General features: G+C 38.5%; 1 protein-coding gene across 1 annotated transcript in view; it reads left to right on the forward strand.

The window, feature by feature from the left end:
• The window catches only part of SYNE2 (spectrin repeat containing nuclear envelope protein 2), a 270,474-nt gene that overhangs the window by 21,645 nt on the left and 223,192 nt on the right, over positions 1–25,637 (forward strand). Inside the window, exons 2-10 of the mRNA XM_052647219.1 lie at positions 3,252–3,313; positions 4,499–4,594; positions 4,703–4,780; positions 4,869–4,961; positions 10,884–11,065; positions 13,302–13,498; positions 21,084–21,184; positions 22,853–22,954; positions 24,928–25,065. Coding sequence (XP_052503179.1) covers positions 3,252–3,313; positions 4,499–4,594; positions 4,703–4,780; positions 4,869–4,961; positions 10,884–11,065; positions 13,302–13,498; positions 21,084–21,184; positions 22,853–22,954; positions 24,928–25,065 — 1,049 coding nt within the window. The remainder of the gene's footprint in view (positions 1–3,251; positions 3,314–4,498; positions 4,595–4,702; positions 4,781–4,868; positions 4,962–10,883; positions 11,066–13,301; positions 13,499–21,083; positions 21,185–22,852; positions 22,955–24,927; positions 25,066–25,637) is intronic.

A 25,637-nucleotide genomic window follows, 5' to 3' on the forward strand; every position in this document is an offset into this window, starting at 1 on the left:
TTGTCTGAGAAGGCCTTATAAATAGCTGAGAAAAGAAGTGAAAGGCAAACAAGCAAAGGAAAGATAGACCCCTCAGAATGCAGAGTTCCAAAGAAGAGCACAGAGAGATGAGAAAGCCTTCTTAAATGAACAATGCAAAGAAATAGAGGAAAACAATAGAATGGAAAAGACTAGAGATCTCTTCAAGAAAATTAGAGACACCAAGGGAACATTTTATGTATTTGCATTTATTGCAAAGATGGGCACAATAAAGGACAGAAATGGCAAGGACCTAACAGAAGCAGAAGATATTAAGAAGAGGCGGCAAGAATATGCAGAATAACTGTACAAAAAAGGTCTTAATGACCTGGATAACCACGATGGTATGATCAGTTGCCTAGAGCCAGACATCCTGGAATGTGAAGTCAAATGGGCCTTAGGAAGCATCACTACAAACAAAGCTAGTGGAAGTGATGGAATTCCAGCTGAGCTATTTTGAATCCTAAAAGATGATGCTGTGAAAGTGCTGCACTCAATATGCCAGCAAATTTGGAAAACTCAGCAGTGGCCACAGGACTGGAAAAGGTCAGTTTTCATTCCAATCCCAAAGAAGGGCAATGCCAAAGAATGCTCAAACTACTGCACAATTGCACTCATCTCACATGCTGGCAAGGTCATGCTCAACATCCTTTAAGTCAGGCTTCAAAAGTATGTGAACCAAAAACTTCCAGATGTTCAAGCTGGATTTAGAAACAGTAGAGGAACCAGAGATCAAATTGCCAACATCCGTTAAATCATCGAAAAATCAAAGGAATTCCAAAAAAACATCTGCTTCATTGATTACACTAAAGCCTTTGACTGTGTGGATCACAACAAACTGTGAAAAATTCTGAAAGAGATGGGAATACCAGACCACCTTACCTGCCTCCTGAGAAACCTGTACGCAAGTCAAGAAGCAACAGTTAGAACCAGGCATGGAACACAGACTGGTTCAAAATCGGAAAAGGAGCATGTCAAGGTTGTATATTGTTACCCTGCTTATTTAACTTATATGCAGAGTACATCACGTGAAATGCTGAACTGGATGAAGCACAAGCTGAAATCAAGATTGCTGGGAGAAATATCAAATAACCTCAGATGTGCAGATGACACCATCCTTATGGCAGAAAGTAAAGAGGAACTAAAGAACCTCTTGATGAAGGTGAAAGAGGAGAGTGAAAAGGCTGGCTTAAAAGTCAACATTCAAAAAACAAGACTATGGCATCTGTTCCCATCAACTCATGGCAAATAGATGGGGGAAAAAAAGACAACAGTGACAGACTTTATTTTCTTGGGCTCCAAAATCACTGAAGATGGTGACTTCAGTCATGAAATTAAAAGACTGTTGCCTCTTAGAAGAAAAGCTATAACAAACGTAGTGTATTAAAAAGCAGAGACATCACTTTACTGACAAAGGTCTATATAGTCAAAGCTATGGTTTTTCCAGTAGTCCTGTATATGTGGTGATAGTTGGAACATAAAGAAGGCTGAGCACTCAAGAACTGATGAACTGTGGTGCTGGAGCAGACTCTTGAGAGTCCCTTTGACAGCAAGGAGATCAAACTAGTCAATCCTAAATGAAATCAACCCTGAATAGTCATTGGAAGGACTGATGCTGAAGCTGAAGCTCCAGTACTTTGGCCACCTGATATGAAGAGCCGACTCACTGGAAAAGACCTTGATGCTGGGAAAGATTAAGGGCAGGAGGAGAAGGGGGTGACAGAGGATGAGAAGGATAAATGGCGTCATCGATTCAATGGCCATGAGTTTGAGCAAACTCCAGGAGATGGTGGAAGGACAGGGAAGCCTGGCGTGCTGCAGTCCATGGGTTCACAAAGAGTGGGTCGTAACTGAGCAACTGAACAACAATACTACATATGTAGCTTATATAGAATGTTAAAGGTGGTAAGTACTGTAGAAAAATAAAAATCAAGCAGGACAACAGGGAGAAGAAGAAGGGTTGTTACAGTTTAAACTAGGATGGTCAGAATAGACCTTTACAGATGAGTACCACTTAAACCAAGATTTGAAGGAGATGAGGGAGTTAGCTTGTGGGGATAGCTGTAGTGAGAGTATTCCTGGAAGAAAAGAGAGCTAGTGCAAAAGCCCTCAGGTGGGAATGTGTCTGGAGAATTTGAAAAAACAAACAAATAAACAAAAAAGCAGATAGGCCAGAGTGTTTGGAGTGGAATGAGCGTAAGGAAGATGGTAGGGTGAGGGCAGGGGCAGGCGGTGTGGGGCTTGTAGCCATTTTAAGGGGTGAAGTGGGGGGCCCTTGCACAGTTTGGAGCAGAGCGGTTTCCTGATCTGAGTTAACATGGAGCAGGATCGTCATAGTGAAGGTGGGGAGAACTGGTCATATTCTGGATGCATTTTGAAGGAGGACCTAAGAGGATTTCCTGAGGCATTGGATATGAAGTGTGAGAGAAAGAGCAACGGCGGCGTGTGATCTAGGAGGAAGACAGTGTGGGGGAAGCATGGTGTTGGTGTGGGGCTCTCTCTCGCCCCAGGAAGGAAGAGAAGACCCACCTTGAGTGTTCAGATCTTTCCCGGGACCCTCTGCCCGGTTCGTCAGAATGAGAGCTGGCACTTGCTCTGTGTTTCCTCGTTGCCAAGGTCCGTTCACCTCGCGTGAACCACTAACAGTCTCCCTCAGTGTGTGCTTCCCACGAGGAACCGGCTCCGTGTCCCACAGCTACTCAGTGACTGAGGCAGGGTTTGAACTCAGGTCTCTATGACTCTAATTGCAGCTCATTTACGGTGAATTCAGTGGCAATATATTCTTCACGATAAATGTCGAGACTAAACTGCCACGACTTTATGAGCTTTTAGGATATTTTCAGGTGTTCTGGGTTTATCTGAAGTTCCAAGTGTTGTTGGCTTAGACGGCAAGTCCTTTTGGCTTATCAACTTTTTTTTTTTTTTATTCTTTACAGGTCTTTTTACAGCACTGTCAAGGTTATGTAGGGGCTTAATTCTTTTGTCAGTAAAAAGTATTAAAAAACCATTGTCTCTTGCAGTTAATCTGTGGGTGTAAAAAAATCTCCTATCAACATGTTATTTCCGAAACATTTCTTGGACAAACATCTGAAATTTAGACTAAATTCCAAGAAAGTTTGTAAGATTGTGAGACACACGCACATTCCCAGAGTGACAGGCCTTTAATGCTCTGATTTGTTCAAATGGCTTCTGAGGCTTCTCATTTTCTAACTGCCGTTGTCCTTTTTAAATAGCTGAACAGGAAGACACTCAGAAGAAAACCTTCACCTGCTGGATAAACTCACAGTTGGCAAAGGTGAGGAAAAACAGAGCAAATCAAGCTAAAAATATATTTAAGTGATTGCTCCTGTTCTCTCCTGTTTTGGTCTCCAAAATGGCAATGGTGAGAGATTGAAAGAATATGTTGAATGTCACCTTGATCTTTTGTATTCTGTTTTGATATATGTGTTATTCTCTCCCAACACTAAAAGGGGGCACTTGGGCACTTCTGTTAAGGATGTGGGAGACAGTGCTATAAAATACTGAAAGCAGCAACATCTGTTTTATCAAATGCAATTATAATGGAAGTCCTATATATTGAGTGTTAGACACTGTTCTTTAAATGTACTGACTACTCATTACGTTTCATTGAATTTGCAACGTCCCACGATATAGATAGTATTGTTTCTATTTAAAGAGCAAGGAATGTAAGGCACAGAGTTGTGTGACTTCTCGATGGTCCCACAGCTTATAAGCGATAGTGTAGTAGTGTAGTGTTAGCTGCTCATGCAACCCCATGCCTGGGCTTATGAAGCCCACCACGCTCCTCTGTCCATGGAATTCTCCAGGCAAGCCTACTGGAGTGGGTTGCCATTTCCTACTCCAGGGCATCTTCCCGACCCAGGGATTGAATCTGGGTTTCTCTCATTGCAGGCAGATTCTTTACCATCTGAGCCACCAGGGAAGCCATGAGTGATAGCACTGGGATGCTGTCCCAGGCAGTCTGGACCCGAGACCTTGATCTTAATCTCTGTGCCACCCCGGCTCTCAGTGATGCCAAGTGCCTGGAGCAACCTACATACAAAAATGAATGAGCCTCTCTCACAGGCTACCCATCCTAGCCCAATGCTTGTAGTTCTAAAAAGAATAAATTCATAAACAGGTTATTTCAGAAATGTAATCTCCTCTCCAAATGGGTCACTATTGGCTGATTCTGACTATCTTGAATGCCACTTCTCCACACAGGTTTTAAGCTTTCAGTGAAAGCTGAAAGGGTGTTGTGTTATTGGAAATCTACTGTGAGTTAAGTTCACTTCTTTCCTTAACATGTTTGGATGTGGAACTTTGTATGTTTTCTATCATCTTGTTAATTAAGAAGAAAATCACTACTGAATTTTAGCTTTTGCAGAGATCCTAAAGCACATTTATGAGATTCTTAATGTTACCATGTTTTTGTTCCAAACTGTTAATGATTACTTTTCTTGTGACCTTTGTTTGGTAGCACACCCCTCCCTCAGTTGTAACAGACCTGTTCACAGACATTAAAAAGGGGCATGTCCTCCTGGACCTGCTGGAAGTACTCTCAGGACAGCAATTGGTAAGTTTTTAAAATTAAGTCAGTAAGCTTTTAAAACGACATCAAGAAATTTTGTGGATTAAAAAAAAAGCACATTTTTGAGTAATATATTTTGCTTGAATCTCATAGCCTCGAGATAAAGGATCTAATACATTCCAGTGTAGAATCAATATAGAAAATGCTCTGACATTCCTAAAAAACCAATCAGTGAGTATGAAATTCACATGAAAATTAGTTGGGGAGATTAATGCTGTGAAATATTTTCTCTTTTCTAACCTGCATTTTTCTTTTCCAGATCAAGCTAATAAATATTCATGTTACTGATATCATAGATGGAAACCCATCTATTATTCTTGGCCTCATTTGGACAATTATACTGCACTTTCATGTGAGTAGTTTGATATGAAAAGTATTCCTCTTCTAATTACCACAGTATAAAATAAATAAGCGTAGTGCAAAAGTGTGACTTGACGCTAGAGCTTCTTTAGAAATGAGACCCATTGGAAGTCTTTTCAGGTGAAAACTATATAGCTGACCTTTTGTCACTTATGTTACTCTTCAGCTGAAAATTGAATACTAAATTATCATGATATACTGAAATAGCATATATGTATCAGCTCCAGCCTGAATAGGACTTGCCATGGTAAATTTTTGTTTATTATTGTTTACTCTGGCAGAAGAGAGAATAGGAAGCTTTTGGAGTAAATTCTGGAAAACTAACCCACTAAACTTGGTAAAAATCTCCCTATTTTTGAGGTCCCTTGTCTAATAGTCCTGCAATATCTAGTTCTGTCCCAAGACTGACTCATAACTTTTCTTTCATTCCATGAGTATTTTTGAGCACCTGCTATGTGCTTGCTTTTGTGCTAGGACACTAAGAAAATAATAGCAAATAACATGATTATAGTCCTGACTTTATGACACTTATGATTGATAAATACATACTTTCAGGCCTGGAATTTTGAATTAGTGCATGTTTTGTGGAGCTACTTAAAAAGTTTACATGTAGGTTATCTCCATAATTACTTTAAAAATAACTTTAAAAATTATATGGAAAGCAAGTGCTTATTTTAGGAAAAATAGAAGGTAACATAACTAATTTATATAAAATTTCAAACAAAATGAGACTTTGTATCATTTCTATATACCTATAGTTGGTACAAAATAGACTTTGTATCATTTGCAAAGTGAAACTGTATCATTTCTGATTACCTATATTTGTAGTTATAGTAGAATAATATACATGAAGATGATGAAAACTAAATTTAAGATTTGGAGTTTTTTTTCCTCTGGGAAGGGAAGGAAATGGAATTGAATGCACAAAGACAGAGGGTCAAACTGTGTTTTGTTTCTTTAAAAATTATGAACTAAATGTGGTAAATGTTAAAATTTGATAATTCATAGGCATATTAAATATTTTCCATACTTTTTAGGGTATTTGAAATATAAATTAAGATGTCAACATAGATAATAAAAAGAAATTCATCTAGAATTTCACCACTCACAGATAACCACTTCAATTAATTTGATGTACAGTCCTCATGACATAATATAGCAGGAATTAATATATATATTTGTGCATGTCTGTCTTAAAATAGGATTGTGCTCTCCATATTGTTTTCAAGTTATCCTAATTATCATCTTTCTGGGTTTATATATATTATAATGGAAGCATGGTGTTCTATATTAAAGCATATATTTCATTAATTGACTCTCAAAATGCTCAGTTTTTTGTGACTGTAAGAAATTCCAAAAAATTTATCCTTAAGATAAAACTTGCATATAGTCTTAATCATTCCCATGGGCCAAATTCCTCGAAACAGCATTCTTGGTCCATAAAGTTTGCAAAATAAAAGCTTTTTAAAATTTTGTTTTAATATTGTAAATGAACTTTTGGTAAGAGTATAACACACATAGAGGAAAAGGCACAAATCTTAAGTGTAGAGTTTGATGAATTTTCATAAATTAAACACATCCATGTAACCACCATGTAACGGAAGACAGAAAGATAGAACATGGCCAGCATGTCAGAGCCCTAGGTCTTTCTCCCAGTCTCTGTTCTCCTTCCCTATAGATAACCACTACTTTGATCTTTATCATTGGTTAGTTTACCATTTTAAACACAATATAAAGGGAATTATAACTGAATTCTTTTGCATACACTATGTAATACTCTTCTGTATCTGATTCATTTTACTTAACATCATGTCTGTCAGATTCATCCTCTTAGGATCTTTCCTTTTCATTGCTGTGTATGAATATACCAGTGCATGAATATACTAGAACTTGTTTACCATTCTGCTGTTGACGAACATTTCTTTTGTTGCTAGTTTTAAGTTGTTACAAATAAAGCTGCTAAGAATGTTCTTGTATATGCCATTTGGTGCCTTTGGTGGCCTCATTTCTGTTGCATATTTATCTAGGACTGTAACTGCTAGGCTGTAGGGCATATGATCTCTAGCTTTAGTAGATCACTGCCCAACAGTTTTTCGAACTTTTTCTGATTTGCGCTGTTATCAGAGTTTGATAATTCTTTGAGCTAATTCTCACTAATCAGTTCAGTTCAGTCGCTCAGTCGTGTCCAACTCTTTGCGACCCCATGAATCGCAGCATACTAGGCCTCCCTGTCCATCACCAACTCCTGGAGTTCACCCAAACTCATGTCCATCAAGATGATGATTCCATCCAGCCATCTCATCCTCTGTCGTCCCCTTCTCCTGCACCCAATCCCTCCCAGCATCAGAGTCTTTTCCAATGAGTCAACTCTTCGCATGAGGTGGCCAAAGTATTGGAGTTTCAGCTTTAGCATCAGTCCTTCCAGTGAACACCCAGGACTGATCTCCTTTAGGATGGACTGGTTGGATCTCCTTGCAGTCCAAGGGACTCTCAAGAGTCTTCTCCAACACCACAGTTCAGAAGCATCAATTCTTCGGTGCTCAGCTTTCTTCACAGTCAAACTCTCACATCCATACATGACCACTGGAAAAACCATAGCTTTGACTAGACGGACCTTTGTTGGCAAAGTAGTGTCTCTGCTTTTGAATATGCTATCTAGGTTGGCCATAACTTTCCTTCCAAGGAGTAAGCGTCTTTTAATTTCATGGCTGCAATCACCATCTGCAGTGATTTTGGAGCCCCCAAAAATAAAGTCTGACACTGTTTCCACTGTTTCCCCATCTATTTCCCGTGAAGCGATAGGACCAGTTGCCATGATCTTCATTTTCTGAATGTCGAGCTTTAAGCCAACTTTTTCACTCTCCTCTTTCACTTTCATCAAGAGGCTTTTTAGTTCCTCTTCACTTTCTGCCATAAGGGTGGTGTCATCTGCATGTCTGAGGTGACTGATATTTCTCCCGGCAATCTTGATTCCAGCTTGTGTTTCTTCCAGCCCAGCGTTTCTCATGATGTACTCTACATATAAGTTATATAAGCAGGGTGACAATATACAGCCTTGACGTACTCCTTTCCTATTTGGAACCATTCTCACTAATACTTGACATTAAAAAACACACACACACACACATTTATTTTAGCTATTCTGCTATATGTAATGATTTATATAAGTTTTAAAATATATTCTGGATCCAAGTCCTTTGTTGGTTATGTACATAAGTTGCAACTATCTTCTCTGACTCTGTGACTTGCCTTTTCAATCCTTTAATTAACAGGCATTCATAATTTTAATATAGTTCAAATTTATCAGCTTCTTTTTTTTTCTGGTGGCTAGTACTTTTTATGTCTTTTAAAGAATTCTTTCCCATTGCCAGTACCATGGAGATATTCTCTTACTTTCTAGAATAGTTCTTTCTAGTAGAACTTTCTGCAATAATGGGAATGTTCTATACTTGTACTGTACAGAACAATAGTTACTAGCAACCTATGGCTATTGAACTCTTACAGTGTTGCTAATATGTGTGAGGAATTAAATTAAAAAAAATTTTTAAACCAATACAGTATTGTAAAGTAAAATAAAGTAAAAATAAAAATTTTAAAAAAATAAAAAAAAATTAAATGGTCACATGTGGCTAGTGGCTATCATATTGGACAGCACATGTCTAAAAGCTTAATTATTTCACATGTCACATTTAGATCTGCAGTCTTTCAAGAATGAATTGGTTTGTCTGTACACCTGAAACTAATACAACATTGTAAATCAAATATACTTCAATACAGAGTTAAAAAGAAGAATAAATTGATTTGTGTGAATATGTTATGTTAAAGCAATCAAGATTTACTTTTTCCATATGGCTATCCAGTTGACCCAACACTAATTTTTTTTTTTTTTCTTGCTTTACTGAGAACTTGACTGAGTTAGGGATTACCAAGGACATTGATAAGCATTAAAAATCTTAACTTACAGAAACTGATACTTTTTGCAGGAGAATGAACAAATATCACATTTTCCCAATAATTAGGATATATAAGGAAGAAAAAAACGTCCCTTTACATAGGGTCTTGGTACTAGGCAACTTTTAAGCAATTGTGTGCAAAATAACTTTCTCATTTCCAGAACACTTTTTGTTTTCTGTTTGCTGTGATAGCAAGTGTCTGCACTTTCTCTGCTATGCTCTTTTTTTTCAATTGGAGGAAAATTGCTTTACAATGTGTTCATTTCTGCTTTACATCATGAATCAGTCATGAGTATACGTATGCCCCTCCTTCTTGAGCCTCCCTCCCTCCCAGCCCTCTAGGTCATCACAGAGCACCGAGCTGGGCTCTCTGTGCTATACAGCAGCTTTCCGCACTATCTGTTTTACACATGGTGGTGTATATATTGTCAGCGCTGCTCTCCCAGTTCATCCAACCCTCCCCTTTCTCCCGCTTCACGTGTCCACGTGTCCAACATTAACTGAAGAGACCATCATTTTCCTACTACGCTATAGTATCACCTTCATAAATCAAGTAGTCATGTAGGTATGGCTCCATTTTCAGATTGTTCTGTCCCATTGTTTATCCTTGCACCAGGTCTATCCTAGATTAATTTCTGTAGCTGTATAGTCAGTCTTGATATCTGATAGTGTGCTGTCCTACATGTTTATCAAGATTACCTTGGCTTCTTTGCTCTTTGTATTTCCATACAATTGTTTAAACTGAGATGTAATTGAGATATACCATTGGGTAAGCTCATTGTTAATTTACGCACACAACCTACTGGAATTTTAATGAGGATTGATTAAAGTATAAAATCATTTGGAAAAAGTTGACATCTCTTACATAATGCATCTTTTAATCCAAGAATATAATATTTTCATTTGTGTTCTGTTCAAAAGATTTTAAAATTTTCATTATGATTTCTCATTTGATGGGTTCTATAACAATCTGTGACTTAATTTCCAAATATTTGAAATTTATTTTTTGTATCTTCACTAATTTCTAGTTTAATTTCAGAATGGTCAGAAAATATAATCTGAATTATTTCAGTCCTTCAAAATTTCTGTGGCTTGCTTTATGGCTCAGCATGTCAATTTTGGTAAATAGTCTATATTTACATAAATATATTTATATAAATATACATGCAGTGGGTGCCATTTTGGTGCAAGGCGGTTTGCAAACCAGATCAGGTTTGTTCATTGTGTTGGTCACACCTACTATTAATGGTTATTTGGGAAATCTGCAATCATTGAAAAAAGTGTACATCTTTCAATAACACATCTGTTTCTGGATTTGTCTTTTAACATTTTCTGTAGGTATAATCATATTGCCCATCCAAGAAATCAGAATCAATTTATGTGTTTCCAGCAATATATGAATATTCATCACTGACTGTTATCTTTTAAAAACTTTTGCCTGCATTACAAGTAAAAACACTGTCTTCTTGCTGTATACAATTAGATTTCTGAAATGATCAATGAGGTTATTTTTCATATACGTAACAGAGATTTTTTTCTTTCTTGAAACTTAACATCTCCATGTGTTTGACTATTTTTTCTTCTATGTATATTTGTTTTTTAATGGTTTATAATCAAGGATGCATTTTAATTGACCCAATCTCTCCAGAAATTTTCTTGACTAGCTCAATTAAGCTCAGTTGAGTTTTGATTGACATATGTTGAACACCAGTGAAGTGCTCTGTAAGCATGGTGGGGGGGGTGAATAGATGCCTGCCTTCAGTAGTCCACTGAAAAAACACCAAAGTGTAGCTCCAGATGCCAAATGGCATTGTTCAGAGACTTGTGCAGTGCTCATTTTACCACAAGTAAAATGTTACCATTAAATGATACTTTTAAGATCTTGTTTTGGCTGAAGGTTTTATCTCAATGCTGCTAACTTCTGATTCCGTACACATTAACAATTATTATGTCTTCCTTAGATTGAAGAGCTTGCCCGGACTCTTCCTGACAATTACAGTCAGCCTTCCCTGGACAGTGTGAGTGCAGTTGACTCCTCTCCTACCTCAAGTCCTCCAGCTAAGAAATGCTCCAAAGTCCAAGAAAGATGGCGGATGTCTGCAAAGAAGGCGCTTCTCCAGTGGGCTCAGGAGCAGTGTGCCTCGTAAGTAGCTTGCTGTGACCAGGGGAGACACACAGGGCAGCTGTACAACCAACATAACCTTACTGACCTCCAGGTCTGAAAATCTGGTGTAACAGCTACCTGAAAACTTCCCTCTCATAAGAAGAAAATGCTCACTCTCTCCTTCCTCTCATGGAATTTTTCACATGAAGATGTCTGCAAGCTCAGCCACCCTTGGTTTTAAAGACCAGAAGGTGGTGTCACCTGAGTAGCTTACCTCACTCCCATGCCCATTAGGTGGACCATATGGTATACAGATAAAGTAGTCTTCAAATATCCTTTTCTTTAGGCACAATTCCCTTATGCATCTGGAAGGTGGATTTAGATTTTTAAAAGTTTCACCATGCTAGGAGTTCTTTAAAAGTCAAGACTGTTTTAGTTGACTGTGTATTCTTTTAATTTTAGCCTTATATATGTTCACGGTATAGTTGGCAATAAAGTTAGGAAGGACTTATGGTTGAAAATGTCAGGGACAGGAAGATTTCCTTTATCTGAGGTGATCATGGAGTGCCTTTCTGAGGAGACCTTTGAGCTGAGACATGAAGAGATGGCTTTAAGTATATGAAGACTAGGGAGAAAGAGTGTCCAGGCAGAAGGATTAAAAGGGCTATCAAGAAACAGGAATGAGGCTGGTGTTGCTGTGTGTCGGAAGGTGGAGATACTGAAAAATATCCTCTGAACTGAAAAGGAACTTTTAAGACTGAGGAAAAATGTGGGCAACTCCATATAGTGCAATTATGAAGATTATTGTGGGTCCCTTACAGGCAGGATCAGGCAGACAGGGATCCAGAGGCACTCCGTGCCCCCACAAGGGGTACAGGGGGATTTAAAGGGGCCAGAGCTAAAAAACAGAATCAGTTACGAAGGGAGATGTATGTCTGCCCCAACAGGAGCCAGGGTTTTTTTCCTCTCCCTGGAAGTCTTGACCATTAACCATCTGTGTCAGCAAAAGGCATTCTTCCAGTTTTCATATCAGATGAAGGCAAGAGAAAAAGTTGATGGGGAACTTATCTGGCTTGGGCACATTCCTCGTGAGCAGGCCAAGCCCGGTCATGCAGAGAAAAGAGGGGATGGGACTAGCAGGCCTAAGCTGGAGCTGACAAAATGGAAGCAGTGTGGTCCAGCCACACTGCAGCATTGTAAGAAAGGCGAGATAGAAAGGTGGGAGAGGTCAGGAGGAGCCAAAGCTTGTAAGGCCCTGTGGGCCAGAGTGAGTGACGTTATTCTAAATATACTACAAACTATGATGTTTTTTCAAATTTTTTTATTGTGATAAAATATACATAGCAAAATTTATCACTTTAACAATTTTTAAGGGTACAGTTCAGTGACATTAAGGACATTCACAGTTGTGTAAGCATCACTGCTAACTGTCTGCAGAACTTTTTTCATCTTATGAAACTAAAGCTCTATAACTGTTTAACACCTCCCAACTCCACCTTCCCTTCAGCCTCTGGCCACCAGAGGTCTAATTTCATCAAAGAATTTCATTCTGCAAGGTTCCTTATATGAGAGGAATCATGTAGCAGTTTTCCTTCTGTGACTGGCTTATTTCATTCAGCATCATATCCCTAAGTTTCATCCATGTTATAGCATGTGTCAGAATTTCGTTACTTTTTGGACTAAATATTTCATTGTATGAACATGCTACATTTTGTTTATCCATTCATTCATAATCGGTTCTAAGCAGAGGAGTGACAAAGGCAGTCGTCTATCCAGTGAACTATTGACCATTCACTTGGCACAAAATATTGTTTAATTTTTTCCAATGAGAAATAAAATTATTTCTTCCAGTAAAAAGAACTTAATGGTTCGTAGAGATCCAAACTTAGTCAAGCCAACAGATTGTTGAATGAAGAGCATTAAATTTGAGTATCACTGTCATGTGAAGGACTTTTAAGACAGATTTCAGGCCCACTTCCAGAGTATGATTCAGGTAGACCTGGGGTTGGGCCTGAGAATGTCTACCTGCAGTCCAAGTGATGCCATTACTGCTGGGCCAGGGGTCACACTTTGAGAACCAATATTTTATAATATCGTGAGCCTCATCAAACTTGGCATTTTACTTTAATTTGACCTTATGATTAAAATAAAATACTTTTCTAGGTTGACTGACATAATTTGATTTGCTGAAATTTAAGTCCTGATGAATAGAGTGGAGGTACTTTGATATAGGCTTTTAAATAGTCTTTTTAATGTTTTTATTCTTTTGTGGTAGGTATGAATCTGTCAAGGTGACAGATTTTAAGTCAAGCTGGAGAAATGGGATGGCTTTTCTGGCTGTCATTCATGCCTTGCGACCAGACCTGATTGACATGAAGAGTGTGAAGCATAGATCCAACAGAGACAATCTGAAAGAGGCCTTCAGAATTGCAGAACGAGAATTAAAAATCCCCAAAATGCTGGAACCAGAAGGTAAAGAAGCTTCTTTCTTTCTGAAACAATGTCCAGTGTGAAGAGGATTTGAAAATAGTATCCACATATGAGCAAACATAATAGCATGATGTTTAAGTCCTGGAGGGTTTAACTTTAAACTCTTTATTAAATTTCATGAAATTAAGAATTTCTACCAATTACTTAAACTTAGTACTTGCAGGGATGATGTAATAGCTGAAAGCAAATGATGCTGTTTTGCAGAATAATACGAGTCTTTCTCTTAATTTTCTTTTATTGTTTTCTGTATTGTGTCCTCCTTGATTTGATAATTCTTTTCTAAAATTTCTCAAGTAAGATATTACTTTGAGTTGTCTAGGTAGCTCAAATGGTAAAGAGTCTGCCTTCAATGCGAGAAACCAGGGTTCAATCCCTGGGTTGGGAAGATCCCCTGGAGAAGGGCATGGCGACACACTCCAGTATTCTGGCCTGGAGAATTCCATGGACAGTGGAGCCTGGTGGGCTACAGTCCTTGGAATCACAAAGAGTCAGAGATGGCTGAGTGACTGACACTGTTCACTTGAGTTGCCTATTGTCTGTGTACCTCCCTTTTCCTATTCCCTCTCCCTAATTAAAGCTGGACCTCTGTGAGGACAGAAGCTGCTTTCTCTGTTTCTTCCTCTGTGGCTGGCCCAGCTTTGCCATTGACTGTGCTCAGTTTTGTTGGATTGTTAACAACAGTAGCAAAATCCTAAATACTGGCTATATTCAAAGAGATAATTATCAGGTTATATTTAACTTCATGAAGGTAAGATTTAAAAAATTCAGTTCTGGAAAAGCACCGTACTTTGGATTGCATGGTTTCCTAATGTGCATGCTAAGTTGCCTCAGTTGTGTCTGACTGTTTGTGGCCCTATGGACGTCGCTCGCCAGGCTCCTCTGTCCATGGGATTCTCCAGGCAAGAATACTGGACTGGATTGCCATGCCCTCCTCCAGGGGATCTTCCTGACCTAGGGATCAAACCTTATGTCTCCTACATTGGCAGGAGGGTTCTTTCCCACCAGCACCACCTGGGAAGCCCCTTCATAATGTATCCAAAGCTTATTTATTTATTTATTAAAACAAACAAAGCACCAGTAAGGTCATAAAAATGGCATGTGGTGAAAGTTGCAATGAACTAACAGGTCTAGAGGTACAAATTCTAGTCTCGGCTCAACAACGGGGTATAGGTCAGTGTTTAATATTAGGCTCTCTGAAACAGGTGTGTGTGTGTGTGTGTGTATGTGTGTGTGTGTGTGTGTTTAAAGGATGTGTAGCACAGTTTACAAATAAAAATATGTGATGCACTTTATTAGTACTTCCATATAGCCCCCAGATGCCTTTGTTGATTTCTGCCAAACTCTTATATTCATCTGTAGCCAACCTCTGGTTGCAGTTGCTGAACCGGTATAGTTCTGACATCAGTGTGGGTGGATAACTTCCTTTGCATTAATGAGTAAGTGGAACAGCAAAGAGGCATGTCAGAACTTCACTTGTTCTTCAGTAATGTGAATAAATTTTTGCTGAAAGAATACTGGAAGAATTTGAGTTTTATTATAGTCACAGTTTGACAGCTATAGACAAGACATACTTTTAAGATTAACCTGCATTATTAACAATTTCTCCATCTCTTTCTTAGCACTCAGAAAGTGTTAGTCTCTCAGTCGTGTCTAACTCTTTGTGATTCCATGGACTGTAGCCTACCAGGCTCCACTGTCCATGGAATTCTCCAGGCAAGAATAATACTGGAGTGGGTAGCCATTCCCTTTTCCAGGGGATCTTCTCAACCTAGGGATTGAACCTGAGTCTTTCTCATTGCAGGCAGGTTCTTTACCATCTAAGTCACCAGGGTAGCCCTCTTAGCACTCAGTTCAGTTCAGTTCAGTTGCTCAGTCGTGTCCGACTCTTTGCCACCCTGTGAATCGCAGCACGCCAGGCCTCCCTGTCCATCACCAACTCCTGGAGTTCACTCAGACTCACAACCATCAAGTCAGTGATGCCATCCAGCCATCTCATCCTCTGTTGTCCCCTTCTCCTCCTGCCCCAATCCCTCCCAGCATCAGAGTCTTTTCCAGTGAGTCAACTCTTCGCATGAGGTGGCCAAAGTACTGGAGTTTCAGCTTTAGCATCATTCCTTCCAAAGAAATCCCAGGACTGATCTTCAGAATGGACTGGTTGGATCTCCTTGTAGTCCAAGGGACTCTCAAGAGTCTTCTCCAACACCACAGTTCCAAAGCATCAATTCTTCAATGCTCTGCCTTCTTCACAGTCCAACCCTCACATCCATACATGACCACTGGAAAAACCATAGCCTTGACTAGACAGACCTTAGTCGGCAAAGTAATGTCTCTGCTTTTGAATATACTGTCTAGGTTGGTCATAACTTTCCTTCCAAGCAGTAAGCATCTTTTAATTTCATGGCCGCAATCACCATCTGCAGTGATTTTGGAGCCCCCAAAAATAAAGTCAGCCACTGTTTCCCCATCTATCTGCCATGAAGTGATGGAACCAGATGCCATGATCTTCGTTTTCTGAATGCTGAGTTTTAAGCCAACTTTTTCACTCTCCTCTTTCACTTTCATCAAGAGGCTTTTTAGTGTCTCTTCACTTTCTGCCATAAGGATGGTGTCATCTGCATATCTGAGGTTATTGATATTTCTCCCGGCAATCTTGATTCTAGCTTGTGTTTCTTCCAGTCCAGCGTTTCTCATGATGTACTCTGCATATAAATTAAATAAGCAGGGTGACAATATACAGCCTTGAAGTACTCCTTTTCCTATTTGGAACCAGTCTGTTGTTCCATGTCCAGTTCTAACTGTTGCTTCCTGACCTGCATATAGATTTCTCAAGAGGCAGGTCAGGTGGTCTGGTATTCCCATCTCTTTCAGAATTTTCCACAGTTGATTGTGATCCACACAGTCAAAGGCTTTGGGATAGTCAGTAATGCAGAAATAGATGTTTTTCTGGAACTCTCTTGCTTTCTCCATGATCCAGCGGATGTTGGCAATTTGATCTCTGGTTCTTCTGCCTTTTCTAAAACCTGCTTGAACATCAGGAAGTTCACGGTTCACGTTTTGCTGAAGCCTGGCTTGGAGAATTTTGAGCATTACTTTACTAGCGTGTGAGATGAGTGCAATTGTGCGGTAGTTTGAGCATTCTTTGGCATTGCCTTTCTTTGGGATTGGAATGAAAACTGACCTTTTCCAGTCCTGTGGCCACTGCTGAGTTTTCCAAATTTGCTGGCATATTGAGTGCAGCACTTTCACAGCATCATCTTTCAGGATTTGAAACAGCTCAACTGGAATTCCATCACCTCCACTAGCTTTGTTCGTAGTGATGCTTTCTAAGGCCCACTTGACTTCACATTCCAGGATGTCTGGCTCCAGATTAGTGATCACACCATCATGATTATCTGGGTCGTGAAGATCTTTTTTGTACAGTTCTTCTGTGTATTCTTGCCACGTCTTCTTAATATCTTCTGCTTCTGTTAGGTCCATACCATTTCTGTCCTTTATCGAGCCCATCTTTGCATGAAATGTTCCCTTGGTATCTCTAATTTTCAGAAACAGCAAATCAAGCCCTCATTTGCTGATTTTCTGTGGTATAAAGCTTGCCACCAATGTGAAGTCACTGAACACATTGGGGAAAGATACACAGTAGTATATCATTGTATATTATTTCTATCTTACAGATACTATAAGCATAGCCCCAGGAGTGTGGATAAGTAAAATGCAAAGAAATAGTTGAGTACTAATGAGTTTTGAGTATTTATTACCCATTTTAATATAATTTATGTAATTGTACATTAATATAATTTAATTTTTAATGCTGTGTTAAACAACTGACTTATGAAACTGCTGAAAATTTAATGATCAGCTCTCTCAAGCTGGTATAAGCACATCACTGACTGAGTTGACTATGTCTTTGCCACTTAACCTTTCTGGTTTTAAATAGCCTTATTAGGATATATTCACATACCATACGGTGTACCCATTTGACTCTACAACTGAATGGTTTTTAGTATATTCACAAAATTTTGCAACCATCATTACAATCAAATTTAGAACATTTTCAGCATCCCCTAAATAAACCCAGGGAGCCCTTTAGTAGTCCCTCGCCATTTCCCACAACCTCCCAACCCTGCCAACCATGCCTTCCCCCCACTCATAGCTCTGCTGCTGCTGCTAAGTCGCTTCAGTCGTGTCCGACTCTGTGCGACCCCATAGACGGCAGCCCACCAGGCTCCCCTGTCCCTGGGATTCTCCAGGCAAGAACACTGGAGTGGGTTACCATTTCCTTCTCCAATGCATGAAAGTGAAAAGTGAAAAGTGAAAGTGAAGTCGCTCAGTTGTGTCCGACCCTCAGTGACCGCATAGACTGCAGCCTACCAGGCTCCTCTGTCCATGGGAGTTTCCAGGCAAGAGTACTGGAGTGGGGTGCCATTGCCTTCTCCAACTCATGGCCCTAGGCAACCACTAATCTACTTTCTGTCCCTGTAGTTTTGCCAATTCTGGAAATTTCGCATGAATGGAATCATACAAATACCTGGCCTTTTGTGACTGGCTTTCTATATTTTATTTTGCTGACAAAGCAAGGGAATTTTTGGGGGGAAGTTTGCCTGGGTGGGGAGCAGTGGAATAAGGAGCCCAGGAGAACTGCTCTGTGACTGACTTCTTTAAATTAGCTTAACGTCCAAGGTTCACCCATAATATGCTGCAACATTTATTGAGACTTCATTTCTTTTTCACTTTTTGATATACTTTATTTTTAGGAACAGTTTTAGATATACAGGAAAATTGGGAAGGTAGTACAATAACTTCCTGTATACCGGACACCCTGTTTTCCCTATTGTTAATATCTTAGTACAGAACACTAGTTACAATTAATGAGTCAATATTGTTATATGATAATAAAGGCAGTACTCTATTCGCCTTTTCTTAGTTTTCCCCCAATGCCCTTTTTCTCTTCAGGATCCTGTCAGAATACATTACATCTAGTCATCGTATCTCCTTGAGCTCCCCTTGACTGTGATGATTTCTCAGACCTTTGTTTTGTTTTGTTTTTAATAACGTGATAGCTTTGAGGATTACTGTTCAGGTATTTCGCTGGATGCCTCTCTACTGGAATTTGTGTTATGCTTCTTCTCAGACTGTCAGCTCGACAGCACTGTTGATGTTGACCTTGATCTCCTGTCTGAGGAAGTATTTGTGAGTTTTCTCCACTGTGAAGTTACTCTTTGTCTCCCCCATCCCATACTCTCCTCTCCGGAGGGAAATCACCAGGCACAGCCCACATTCAGGAGAGCTATGCTCACTCTCCTTGAGGGCAGGTTGGCTGCATAAATATTTGGAATTCTGCACAGGAGATTTGCCTATTCTTCTCCATTTATTTACTTATCCAACTATTTATGTCACTGTAGACTCAATGCCACTTTATTTTATTGCTCTAATTAGAAAAAATTCCATTCATGGGCAGTTCCTTACTCTGGCACTACAGGATGCTCCAGGCTCATCTTCTGTACTTCCTACTGTAGTCCTGGGATCAGTCATTCCTCCAAGGAGCCTTGGTTCCTTTTATTGGAGAATGGTATTGGAAACCAAGGTCTGGGTGCTGCGTTCACTCACTGCCGCTGATTGTTACTTTTTTGAAACTTAGTTGTTTTTGTAGAAGTTAAATTAGGTGATATTCCTAAGTTAGGCTAATGGTTCCCTATTTCTATAATGTTAGGTTTGTTATTAGTCTGATTTCTTGTTGCTTGTTAATAATCCTGCTTATTTGACCTTCGCCCATCACTTTCATGCATTGAAGAAGGAAATGGCAACCCACTCCAGTGTTGTTGCCTGGAGAATCCCAGGGACGGGGGAGCCTGGTGGGCTGCGGTCCATGGAGTCGCACAGAGTTGGACACGACTGAAGCGACTTAGCAGCAGCAGCATCTTCATGTTTTTTCCTCCCTCTTTATTTGTCTTACTTCTTTTTGTTTTTTAATCTTTTGTCTTGCCTTATTGACTTTTCATTATCTTTTAAAAAGTTCTTCATTTTCCCCCATGCTTTGCTGTATTTTCTATTACTGTTTTTTAACTGCAAAGTCTTTATTACTAGTGTTAACTATCTCCTGTATTCTAGTATGTGAAAATAACCATGCAACTAGAGGAATAAACAATTTAATCAAAACAAATTTCCACTGTATAAATGATTTCCTATCATTCATTTTATATAGTTTAAATAATAGGTCAAAAATGTGAAGTACATCATGATTATTTATGCAGACCAAATACCAAAGTCATTATTTGAATAAGGGAATTATCTTTTGAGACAATCTTGTTAATACTTTTATTCACTATGCATTCCTTCTTATCCAATGAAAATATTTTAAAGTGTCCAGTTAAGGTGATGTAATTATTTCATGTATCTCTTGATATTTATATTTTTTCCAATAAAAGATAAAATAACTCATAGGAATCCTTTCTTTATTGAAACCCCACTCTTACCTTTTTATTGATTCTTTTTATGTGCTTGCTATCTTTAATTTTATTATTTGGATATAGATTAGTTTCACTTCTCTCAGCTGACTTAAAGCACTCACTTGGAAACATGTTTCCTAAAGCATGCATAGTTTGTTGTATCTGTTTGTTTTTCTCCTAACTGCAAGCTCCTTGAGGGGCAAATAATGTCTTAAGGCATCTAGCATCTACTCAGGAGTCTGGCATCTACTTGCTGAATGGAGGGATGAGACAGTCCCTATGAGCAAAGTCTGAGCCTTACATATCATGCTGGTGACCTGCATTTCTTGACGCTCTATAAATATTTTTTAAATTGAGTTTAACGGAATTAATAAACATAAATTTCCTTGTCAATATTGTCACTGGACATAGCTAAAGACATCCCCAAATTATGTGTTCATTTTATCTGTAACATATTGCAATCTTTTCTTTTGATTTTGTGAATTACTTACTTTATTATAGGCCTGGAGATGTTCTGCCCTTTAATTAATTTATAATATTTTAAATTTTGTGTAAATCAGCATTTTCCAAATTTATTTCACCATGGACAATTTCAGTACAACACAAAGACTGGCCCATAGAAGGCTCTCAGTAAATGTATTTGTTCCATGAATGAATGAATAAAATCTTGTGGATGTTTTGAACAGATCTTCTATACAACATATACTCTTTGAGATTCTTTACTGTACAAGTGCAGAGACCAGTGTGTCAGGAGTGAATTCCGTTTGCTCTATATTCTTATAGTCCTGGAGGAGTTTCTGCATTGTGTCAGAAAGAGGAAGGCTTTCCTTTTCCTTTTCACCCTCCCTGACTACTTATGTCCTCATACATACAACATGCACAGTGACTTTTTTATTATTGGGAAACCAAGGCTGTGCATGTACTCCTGCCAGGATTCAACCCAGCTCCATCTGACTCTAGATATAAACTCTTAACTACTGCATAGTCTTGGAGCAAGGGTGAGTGTGCAGAGATTGCATGATTGGTTGACCGGTTTGATTCATTTCAAGTTCATTTCAATACTTTTCTTGAGTATTACAGTAAATCACACCTGTAGCTGATTGATACTATGGTGTATTTTGCAGATGTGGATGTTGTTAATCCTGATGAAAAGTCGATCATGACCTATGTGGCACAGTTTCTGCAGTATTCAAAGAAGGCACCTGGGTCTGGAGATGAAGCCCAGGTATGTCTTTATAAATACAAACCAAGCTCATTTTTGTTGTACCCTACTAATGGTTTAATTTTTAGCATAGAGGCATAATTTGCACACAGACCTTAAGTGTACAGATCAGTGAGCTTTGACAAATGCATATACCATATGTCATACTTTAATCGTGACGTAAAACATTTCTGTTACCCAGATGTTTCACTGTTCCTCTCTGTCCGTACTCCTCTACCCTAAGCAACCAGCATTCCAGTTTCTTCCATTGTAGATTAGTTTTGCTTAATTTTTTTTAAAGTTAAAAGCAGTAATTTATTAAACTTTGCTGAATTACCTAAGACAACATTCAGATAGGTACTATATAGGACAACTTATGGCAGGCTTTAAAAATATTTTAGAGATATCAGACTTTTATCTATTGTAATTTTCAGCAGCTTTATTGAGATACAGTTCATATACCATAAAATTAAATCATTTAAAATGTACAGTTCAGTGGTTTTAGTATGTTTACAAAGTTGCACACCATCATCACAGTCTAATTTTAGCATATTTCCAATTTACCTGTTTTTTAGCTTCGTATAAATGGAATCATTGTGTTCCACTCTTAATCCTTGTTTGTTGAGACACTCTTGAATTTCCATCAGATTTTTACAGTTTTTTCCTTTGACTTTCAGTTAGTTACACAAAGTATTGTGGGTGGAAATTTCATAAAAATCACTGAGCTGAAAGTAAACAACCTGCTTCTATATGGATAAATGAGTGCTGTGAATTTAGTAAAATGTTTTTCAATATTATTTTTAAGGGTAAACTACTTCCTCAGACGTGTAAGCATACAGTCGTATTACTGCATTTTGTTTGACGAATTTAGGACCATGTTTTCCCAACTGTTATGTTTGAGGCACCAAGCCATACTGTTGCTGACTCTGGAAGAGAGACTCAAGCTGAGACTTGGGCTTATAATGCACTTCATTTATTTCTGACCTGCTGAGGAGCTTCTTTTTTCTAATTAATTTTCTTATTAAAAACTAAAAAATTCAACTGTCCATGAAATCAGATGCAATAATATACAGAAACTCTCTTCCTTAGTAGGAAGGAAAAAGTAAACGAAGGTTAAAAGAGAGTAGAGGTAAGATGTAATTTCTTTTGCTTTATCCCCCAGCAGTAAACTTTGCTTCTAAATGTGTGCAAGCTTACCACCTAAATGAGAATCTAAATGTTGCTCATTTCCATAGGATAGCTTAACCAAAGCCTTTAATAGTGTTATTTGTAGCATCTTTAAATTGTTCAAGATATTTTGATGTCATTTATTTAATAGATGTAAACATTTCTTGAGTTGCCCATGTTTAGTTTTATTGGAAAGCAGAATTCTGAAATGCCTGTTATAAATAAATAATTTAGAATAACATTCTCTAAAATTGAAGAATGATGGAAGTGAATAAGCCAAAAGCTAAGAGCTTGATTGCCCTGATTTTTAGGGCTTTATGTTCAGATTCTAGTTTCAATCCATTTTAAAATTTAAGGTGCCACATGAGCAAGCAAAGTCCTTCTTTGACACAGTGAGTCACTGGTGTATAGTGATTACACTATATCACTGATTTTTGAAGTTGTTAATTTTGTTGTTAAAAAAATCACAAAGTCTATTTAGGATAGACTTTTAAATGTGTGTGTATGGGTGTGTGTGAATTACAGGGAAAGGTGAAAGATGCTATGGTCTGGTTAGCTCTACAAGAGAAGAAGGTACAGGAAATGCTAACGGATTCAGAAAATGAGACCTACTATAAAACGTATGAAGTAAGTATGACTTTAAACAGCAGTTTTTTTGTGGTTTACTCTTGGGGAAGAGTAGGATGTTTTTAGAAAAAAAATGTTTCAGAGCTAATTTATTTAAATACCAAATTAACTCCCAAGTTTTAATGCTGAGTTCTAGGGACAGAGCCTCTGGAAAATCTTGTTAAAGTGCAGGTTCTGAATCAGTAGTTCTGGGATGGGGCCTCAGACTCTGCATTTCTCACAGGCTCCCAGATGGTGCTGATTCTACTGATCCTTAGAGAACTTTGAATGGTAAAGTTTCAGTGTGGAAATTGGCAAACTGGTCTCTTGACCCCACCACCTGTTTTTACAAATACACTGTTATTGAATATATTATATTATAATATACGTTGTATATGAGCCATGCCCATTGAAGTATTGTTTGTGACCTCATTCTCATCACATTGTTGAATAGTAACAGCAGAGACCATACGGCCCAAGACACAAAGCCCAAGATGTTTGCCATCTTGCCTCTTACACTACACGTTTTCCAATCCCTGGTTTAGAGCAGAAATACACTTTTCAGAAAGAATTTGAAGGAAAAAAAGATTAGGAAATCAGAAATGGAGCCATCCCAGAAGTACGGTGCAGAGTTTCAGCCAGCGTGTCCTTTGGGGAGTAATAACAACTGATATTATCACCATATATTGAACATTTGCTACATTTCAGGCACCTTGCTGACAAGCATTTTACATGTTATAACATCTTGCAGAGTATGGTATTGTTATTTCAGTTTTACAGATGAAGATAAGACATAGGAGGACCAAGGGATTTATCTAAAGTTACATAGATACTATAAGGTAGAGGTGGGATTTGAATGAAGTTTAGCTTTAAAGCTAGATGCTCTCTTGGCGTCCTGATGCTTCTCCAGGGTAAGCAGTTATTCCCGGTGCCATCTTGAAAGAGACTGAACAGGAGCCAACGTGAAGGCCCACAGGTCTGTTTCTCAGAACCCAGTCTACGCAGACTGTGCTCCCCACCTGGTCCCCATCCTAAAAAGGACACTCCCATGGGTCTACCCAGCATGAGCACCTCTAGGTCTTTATCCCCACATTGGTTAAGGGATGGAGTTGGATGAATCCAGTCCAGCCTTTCTGTGGATTGTGTGACTTGCTGGCCCCCCCTTTCTTTTTGGTCTACAGCCACCACCAAAGGAAGGGATCTCATCTTCCTTCTGTCTGAACTGTGTGGGCTTCTTGTGCTTCTTGCCTCTGAGCTCTGGCCTTAGAATTTTTTCAACAAGGTGTTCAGTGTCCACAGAAAGTGTCTTGTTCTCTCTTTGATTTACTAAAGTACCACAGATTCAAGCTCCCTAAATGAAAGACTATGTGAGGTTATTTTTAGGAAGAATTTGAAGAGAGTTTGAAGACAAAATTTAATTAGAAACATGGCCAAAATCGATGGGTAATCTTTTGAATAGTATTTGTGCAGTTGAGGACTGAAACTCCAGTATTTCACATAAATACAAACCAAGAAATATTTATTCATTAATTTTTTGAGGGCAAAGACAAAGTATTTTCTAAAGTCCATATAAAATGACTTGGGAAGAATTGACTGAAGCTCAGTAAATCATGGATACTTCAAAAACTGTTTATACTTGACTGCTGTCATTTAATTCTTATTACCACTCATTCTTATTTTGTTGTGAACACATATTTAGGGAGGAGAAACTTACATTTTTCCTGGGTTATTATGACTGTCCTCTAGAGCTGAGTGGCCTTGCTGCCTTACTCCAGTAGAGGCAAATGCTGTGACTTATGTCACTATAAGGGTGTCCAGATCATGAGGGTGCGCTGAAGAAAGAAAATGGATTGGTGAGAGGATCCTAGATTTAGGGAATTTTAATATTTTCTAAGTAAAAAAATTAAATATAATCTGCAGCTATAGACCTTCAAATAGCAAATTACATTTTATAAACTATTTAAACATTTCAGTCTTTACTCTTCTAATTGTAGAGCCTGCTGTCCTTTTTGGATTCATTCAGCAAAGAAAAAGAACGCTTTTTGGATGTCCTGACAATAAAAAGGAATGTAGATGACCTGAATAAGGATCAGCTGCAGTTGAGAGAAGCCTGGGATGGTCTCAACTACCAGGTTACTGTGTTATGTTGATTAGAACGTTTTTGTGGGGCAGCTTGTTTGTTGGATCAGAGCTTTAGACTTCCGTGAGGAATTCTGTAAAAGACAGGGTAGATGCTTCAACAGAAAGTTGTGAGAATATATTGTGAGTTGTACCATATTTTCTCCATGATCTCATTTGAGTAGTGGTTGATATAAATAGGAACTTATAACATTCTCTTGAGAGAAATTGCAGGCTTATCCAAAGTTTTTGTCTCTGCCATCAGTGCTTGCAATCGGAATCCTCATTCTATCAATATTGACCTGCAGCCTCCTCTCTGCTTTGGGATGGTACAAGAGATGCTTCAAGTGGGTGGGGACAAACCCAGAGAGAAAAGTGTAGTGATAAATGTGTGTATGTGTGTCTGGATATATCCGTATGATTTCAGTCATTTTAAAGTTTTTGACTCCTGTGTTATGGTATATATGGAAGAACATGTAGTCTGTAGTCATCTGATATAGCATTCTGTAAATATCAGTTAGGACAAGGTGGTTGGTAGTATTCAGATTGTCTATGCCTTGACTATCATTTTGTCTAGACATTCATT

This window comes from Budorcas taxicolor, chromosome 10, assembly GCF_023091745.1.
Source record: "Budorcas taxicolor isolate Tak-1 chromosome 10, Takin1.1, whole genome shotgun sequence".
Lineage (NCBI taxonomy): Eukaryota > Metazoa > Chordata > Mammalia > Artiodactyla > Bovidae > Budorcas > Budorcas taxicolor.